Consider the following 7596-nt stretch of genomic DNA (forward strand, 5'->3'; position numbering starts at 1 on the left):
AGGCAGGAGAATGGCGTAAACCCGGGAGGCGGAGCTTGCAGTGAGCTGAGATCCGGCCACTGCACTCCAGCCCAGGCAACAGAGCAAGACTCCGTCTCAAAAAAAAAAAAAAAGAAAGAAAAAGAAAAGAATTCTTACTACCTCTGCTTAGGTAAGAACTTGGCTAATCTTTGTTGCTCATATAGAGACCCAATAGTAGGGAAAGAAAAGCTGCTAAGCCATTTTGGGTCCTTCCAAGTGAACCAGCCTACATTATAAACAGGCTGACAGCCGGGCGTGGTGGCTCACACCTGTAATCCCAGCACTTTGGGAGGCCGAGGTAGGCAGATCACCTGAGGTTAGGAGTTCGAGACCAGCCTGGCCAACATGGTGAAACCCTGTCTCTACTAAAAATACAAAAATTAGCCAGGTGTGGTGGTGGGCACCTGTAATCCCAGCTACTCAGGAAGCTGAGGCAGGAGAATCACTTGAACCCAGGAGGTAGAGGTTGCAGTGAGCCAAGATCGTGCCATTGCACTCCAGCCTGGGCAACAAGAGAGAAACTCCGTCTCAAAAAGAAAAAAAAAACAAAACCACGGCTGAGAATATAGATCTGTATCATGGGCAGATGGCAGCTTGAACATGACCCCACTCCTTTCCATTCTGAAATCTTAACGCACTTGTAGATGAACAGGTAGGAGGGGTCCACAGGGTGTGAATGAAGGCTCAAGCTCTGTCAGAATCTAGAGTTGGTACAAGATCTTCTCCCTCTTGGCTGGGCACAGTAGCTAACGACTGTAATCCCAGCACTTTGGGAGGCCGAGGCGGGCAGATCACCTGAGGTCAGGAGTTTGAGACCAGCTGACCAACATGGTGAAACCCCCATCTCTACTAAAAATACAAAATTAGCTGGGCGTGGTGGCGCATGCCTGTAATCCCAGCTACTTGGGAGGCTGAGGCAGGAGAATTGCTTAAACCCAGGAGGCAGAGGTTACAGTGAGCCGAGTTTGCACCATTGCACTCCAGCTTGGGCAAGAGAGACTTCTTTGAGACTCCATCTCAAAAGAAAAAAAAAAGAAGACCTTCTCCCTCTTGAAACAGATGAGAATTTGGGAACCAGAGTTAGAAAGCACATGGACCACAGAGATCCATGAAGTCCAGGGAGAAAGGGCAACACTAACCTGTGCCAGTGACCTAGTCTTGTAGTCCACAGAGCTAAGGGCATCCTGAACACAGGTTGAACCAAGTTGGCCCTTGGGATTTGAAGAGACCTTCACTTTGTAACGCAGGAGACTAAAGAGCAGAGAGACTTCCTCCTGATGCCCTGACAAGGGACTGACAACCTCCCTACTGCTGGGTCACAGGGAGAAAGACAAGTACACCTTCTACCAACTGCACGATTGCTGGACCTGAGACTCAATGAACAACAAAAGAAAATATGAATGATCTTAAGTGGATCTGGTAGCCAGAGAAAGGATAAACACTAGGATAGTTAGTAAAGGCAGACCTTAGGCCAGGTACGGTGGCTCATGCCTGTAATCCCAGCATTTGGGAGGCCACAAGTGGGTGGATCGCTTGAGTTCAAACCTCATCTCTACTAAAAGTACAAACATTAGCTGGGTATGGTGGTGCTGATGCGTGCCTGTAGTCCCAGCTACTCAGGATGCTGAGGTGGGAGGATCATTTGAGCTCAGGGGGCAGAGGTTGCAGTGAGCCAAGATCGCGCCATTGCACTCCAGCCTTGGTGACAGAGCAAAAACCTGTCTCAAAAATAAATAAATAAATAAATAAAAGAAAAGGTAGACCCTAACAAAACAGAGCTGCCGGAAGACACAGATGATAATCTGAACAACAAAAAAACATGAGTACTTAAGCTTTAACTACAACATAAATACACACAAAAAGACTTTTTAGAAATAATAAATATTTTACATAAAAAATGTCAGTAAAATGAATTGAAAGAGTAAATTATCAGAGTTGAAACTAGAATTACTGGCCTGGACAAGTGGATGAAATATCTTAAAGCAAAGATAAAAATATAAAGAAATGTAAATCTGGGCCGGGCGCGATGGTTCAAGCCTGTAATCCCAGCACTTTGGGAGGCCGAGACGGGCGGATCACGAGGTCAGGAGATCGAGACCATCCTGGCTAACACGCTGAAACCCCATCTCTACTAAAAAATACAAAAAAATAGCCGGGCGCAGTGGCGGCGCCTGTAGTCCCAGCTACTCGGGAGGCTGAGGCAGGAGAATGGCGTAAACCCGGGAGGCGGAGCTTGCAGTGAGCTGAGATCAGCCACAGCACTCCAGCCTGGGCTACAGAGCGAGACTCCGTCTAAAAAAAAAAAAAAGAAATGTAAATCTGAAGGAAAAGCTAAGAGAATTAGAAGATAAACCCAGGAAACCTAACAGTTAAATAAAAGAAATTCCAGAAGAGAACATATATACATAAGGCACTGATTAACAAATATTAGAAGAAAATTGCCCCAATGAAAGACCTGAGTTTGCACATTAAAATGGCTCACCAGTTTCTAAGCAGGACTGACTAGAGAAGATACAAGCTAGACACATAATTATAAAATTTCTGTGCTACAACCAAGAAAAACTATTTTGGAAGCTTTAGATAGAAAGTCCAATTATTTATTTAAAAAAAAATCAAACAGGCCAGGCGCAGTTGCTTACGCTTGTAATCCCAGCACTTTGGGAGGCCGAGGCGGGTGGATCATGAGGTCAGATCGAGACCATTCTGGCTAACACGATGAAACCCCGTCTCTACTAAAAATACAAAAAATTAGCCGGCCACGGTGGCGGGCACCTGTAGTCCCAGACACTTGTAAGGCTGAGACAGGAGACTGGTGTGAACTCAGGAGGCGGAGCTTGCAGTGAGCCAAGATTGCACCACTGCACTCCAGCCTGGGCGACAGAGCAAGATTCTGTCTCAAAAAAAAAAAAACCAAAAAACAAAAAAATAATCAAACATGAAATTTCTCATTTATATCAGTGGATGAAACAAAACCAAAGTTAGGTTAAAAAGGGCTTCTGATATTCTGGCACTGTCCTACTTACTGACCTGGGTATCAGTTACATGGACGTGTACTTTATAGTAATTTGTTATGCTGTTATGTTTTAGTGTAATTTCATGTATCTTACTTTAATTTTGAAATTATTAAAAGGTATGGTGGCTCACACCTATAGTCCCAGCTATTCAGGAGGCTGAGGTGGGAGGATTGCTAGAGCTCAGGAGTTCAAGGTTGCAGTGAGCCAAGATCACACCACTGCACTGTCGCCTGGGTAACAGAGCAAGACCCTGTCCCAAAAAAAAAAAAAAGATAGGGCGCAGTGGCTTACACCTGTAATCCCAGCACTTTGGGAGGATGAGGCGGTTGGATCACAAGGTCAGGAGTTCGAGTCCAGCTGGGCCAATATGGTGAAACCCCATTTCTACTCTAAATACAAAAACTAGCCGGGCGTGGTGGCGGGCGCCTATAGTCCCAGCTACTCAGGAGGCTGAGGCAGGAGAATCGCTTGGACCTGGGAAGCAGAGGTTGCAGTTAGCCAAGATCGTACCACTGCACTCCAATCTGGGTGACACAGCGAGACTCCTTCTCAAAAAAAAAAAAAAAAAGACAATATAAAGATGAGTGTGTGTATGTGCATATATACAAAATAGACACACATAAAGAGATGCATGAAAGAATTGTCAAATATGACAGTTATCTAAGATAGTAGAAATATTTCTTCCTTATACATTTATATATTCAAATGCTTCAAACAATTAAAATCTATTAATAATAAAAAATTTCCAAACAGGCCAGGAGCAGTGGCCCACGCCTATAATCCCAGCACTTTAGGAGGCCAAGGCGGGCGGATCACTTGAGGTCAAGAGTTTGAGACCAGCCTTTACATGGTAAAACCTCGCCTCTACTAAAAATACAAAAAATTAGCCAGGCATGGTGGCACGCGCCTGTAATCCCAGCTACTGGGGAGGCTGAAGCAGGAGAACTGCTTGAACCCGGGAGGCGGAGGTTGCAGTGAGCTGAGATGACGCCACTGCACTCCAGCCTGGATGAAGGAGTGAGACCCTGTATCACACAAAAAAAAAATTAGGCCGGGCACCATGGCTCACACCCATAATCCCAGCACTTTGGGAGGCTGAGGCGGGCAGATCACGAGGTCAGGAGTTTCGAGACCAGCCTGACCAACATGGTGAAACCCTGTCTCTACTAAAAATACAAAAATTACTTAGGCATAATGACACATGCCTGTAATCCCAGCTACTCAGGAGACCGAGGCAAGAGAATTGCATGAACCTGGGAGGCAGAGGTTGCAGTGAGCCTGGATGGCACCACTGCACTCCAGCCTGGGTGACAGAGTGAGACTCTGTCTCAAAAAAAAAAAAAATTTGCCAGGCATAGTGGCACACACCTGTAATCCCAGCTACTTGGGAGGCTGAGGGAGGAAAATTGATTGAACCCGGGAGGCAGAGGTTGCAGTGAGCCAAGATTGTGCCACTGTGTACTCCAGCCTGGGCGACAGAGTGAGACTCTCAAAAAAAAATTTTTTTACAAAACAAAAATAATGGCTATTTTGTTGGGGAAAAACCCTTTTCGTCGAGTAGCTGACTACATCTGGAGGTAGTACACCCAGTAGTTAAGAGGGAAGGAGAATTCAATTTCAATCTAGTATTCTGCTATTGTGATTAAATAATTATGGTTAAATTCTATAAGCTCAGGCCAGGCGCTGTGGCTCACGCCTGTAATCCCAACACTTTGGGAGGCTGAGGCAGGTGGATCACCTGAGGTCAGGAATTCGAGACCAGCCTGGCCAATATGGCGAAACCCCATCTCTACTAAAAATACGAAAATTAGTCAGGCGTGGTGGCACATGCCTGTAATCCCAGCTACTAGGGAGGCTGAGGCAGGAGAATCGTTTGAACCCAGGAGGCAGAGGATGCAGTGAGCCAAGATCATGCCATTGTACTCTAGCCTAGGGAACAAGAGCAAAACTGCATCTCAAAATAAATAAATTAATTATAATAATAATAAATTCTATAAGCTCTATAGAGCTCAATTTCTATCTAGTACTTATTTATTTTCCAGCTTAAGCTGTACTGTCTAATATGATAGCTACTAGTCACACGTAGCTATTTAAATTAAAAATTCAGGCTGGGCGCAGTGGCTCATGCCTATAATCCCAGCTCTTTGGGAGGCGAAGGCGGGCAGATCACCTGAGGTCAGGAGTTCAAGACTAGCTTGATCAACATGGAGAAACCTCATCTTTACTGAAAATACAAAAATTAGCTGGGCGTGGTGGCATATGCCAGAGGCTGAGACAGGAGAATTGCTTGAACCTGGGAGGCAGAGGTTGCAGTGAGCCGAGATCACACCATTGCACTCCAACCTGGGCAACAAGAGCGAAACTCCATCTCAAAAATAAAAAAAAAATTTAATTTAATTAAAAATTCAATTCTTCAGGATAGGCACAGCGGCTCACGCCTGTAATCCCAGCACTTTGGGAGGCCGAGGCAGGCGGACCACTTGAGGTCAGGAGTTTGAGACCAGCGTGGCCAACATTGTGAAACCCTATCTCTACTAAAAATACAAAAAATTACCTGGGTGTGGTGGCATGCACCTGTAATCCCAGTTACTCAGGAGCCTGAGGCAGGAGAATCCCTTGAACCCTGGAGGCAGAGATTGCAGTGAGCCAAGATCGTGCCACTGCACTCCAGCCTGGGTGACAGAGCAAGACTCCATCTCAAAAACAAAAAAATTCAATTCTTCAGTCACCTCAGCCACATTTTAAGTGCTTGGTAACCATGTGACTAGTAGTTACCATGCTGGACAGCACAGATTATCAAATATTTCCCTCATCCCAGGAAGTTCTATTGGACAGTATGTATTTTGCAACTCTTTCAGGAAAGACTGCTATCATCCTACTGTTACTCAGGATGTCATCTGTCTTTATACACTCTTCTTTCCTCCTCAAACCTATTTTACTGATATCCCATCTCCTTCCAAAAATAATTCATATGCATGAAAATGAAAAATATGATTAATGAAATAACAAAGTCATGGTCAAAAAAGAGGAAGCAAAACTTCCTATTTTGCGAGTAACAGTAGCTGTATGTGATGATCCAGCTTGGCCTTGAGCTTTCTAGAAGGCAGAGCAAGAGGGAAAATATGGTAAACTACATAGTTCTCATTATCAGAAAGAAAAGGATAGCAATTTCTTCAGGAAGACAATTTTTTCAGGCAGTTAGTCCCAAAGCCTTTCTTTGAGGAATCTTATACAGGAGTCAAGCTTCTTCCTTGACAAGTTTTGACAGCAACTGAAATGCAGTTTCTACATGGCTACATCTCTCAAGACGTTTAACAAAAGTACAAATCAGTGAGGGCAATTCTGCAGAGGGCCTAGTTTAAACTAAAGTGATCCAAGTACCCTGCCTTCCAGTGGCGTAAATTGATCCCAGGAGAGTTCTGACTGCCTCCTAGAGTGAATGGATATTGCCTCAATCTTACAGCTGACTGACCTTTCCATAAGTGACCCCATGTTGGAGGAAGAGCACTAATCAGGGTGGCAGGATTTCTAAGTAGTTTGATAAAGGTCGAAGGGAGGAGGAGGAGGTAATAAAAACTAACAGCTAAACAGAGATTCAGGTTCTCAGTGGATTTCCTTTAACCACCCTAGGGCACCTCTCTGTTGGCCTGAATAGCTGTAAATGGATGTCACTGACGTAGAAGACTTCATTATCGTTATTAATTATTCTAGCCCTGGCCCTCTGTTCCCCTGAGCTCTCACCCTGGGCAAACAGCCCAGTCGAGAAGCTGTCCAGGCGAATCTCACCTGCAGCCCCAGCTTGCACAGTGATGGGGTCAGCGAGGAGCAAGCGGGGGGCCTTTTTCCAGAGTTGGTGAGGGCACCGGGCTGCAGGATAAGTTCGCGGAGAGGAGTTCTCATAGCTGGTTTTCCCTGAGAAAGAAACCAAGAAAGAGGGCTAGTGTGAGGAAGTCTGGGCTCTGCTAGCCCGCCCTTCCTCCCTCCCTAAGAAGCCCAAGAGGCGATTAGAAGAGTAGGCTCGCACTCTAGTCGCGCAGGAGCGGCAAAGCGAACAAAGACTCCAGAAGCACCCAACCCCCGGCTCGACCCAACTTTCAGGACAGTCGACACGGCCGGTGCCCCCGCGCCAGCAGCCCGGCCCAGCTCTCTCCGCCGGAGCTCTCCCGCTCACCGTCTGGGGCGAAGGCGACAGGCTAAGGCTCAGTTTTTTCACCCGCCACATCTTCAGCCAGAAGGCAGGCCGATCACATCTCGGACCAAGTCGAGGACGCCACGTTCACCCGCCGTCTGTGTTTGAACCTGCTCTGCGCTTCCCAATTGGCTGCTTCAGGCGGGCGCGTCCTCTCGGCGCCGGGGCCCGGGGGCGGGGGGCGTGGCCCACGTTGACCACGCCCCCGGCCCTGCCTGCCCGTGGGTTGTCACGCGCTTTCCGCTGACCTAGCCCTCACCGCAGACACCGACTGTAGGGCTGGATGCGGGCCCGGCCCAGGACAGGTCTTGTGTCCTCACACCGGGAAGGACCCCGCAGGTAGCTGGGGAGTCCAGGAGTCCATCCCTCCTG

General features: G+C 46.9%; 1 protein-coding gene across 1 annotated transcript in view; it reads right to left on the minus strand.

Annotated features, from left to right (window-relative positions):
• SPAG5 (sperm associated antigen 5) overlaps positions 1-7596 on the minus strand; it is a 9512-nt gene extending 1916 nt beyond the window's left edge. The window contains exons 1-2 of the mRNA XM_026447110.1: positions 7207-7596; positions 6822-6947 (exon numbers count right to left, since the gene is read on the minus strand). Coding sequence (XP_026302895.1) covers positions 6822-6947; positions 7207-7257 — 177 coding nt within the window. The 5' untranslated portion in view covers positions 7258-7596. The remainder of the gene's footprint in view (positions 1-6821; positions 6948-7206) is intronic.

Source organism: Piliocolobus tephrosceles, chromosome 16 (genome assembly GCF_002776525.5).
Source record: "Piliocolobus tephrosceles isolate RC106 chromosome 16, ASM277652v3, whole genome shotgun sequence".
Classification (NCBI taxonomy): Eukaryota; Metazoa; Chordata; class Mammalia; order Primates; family Cercopithecidae; genus Piliocolobus; species Piliocolobus tephrosceles.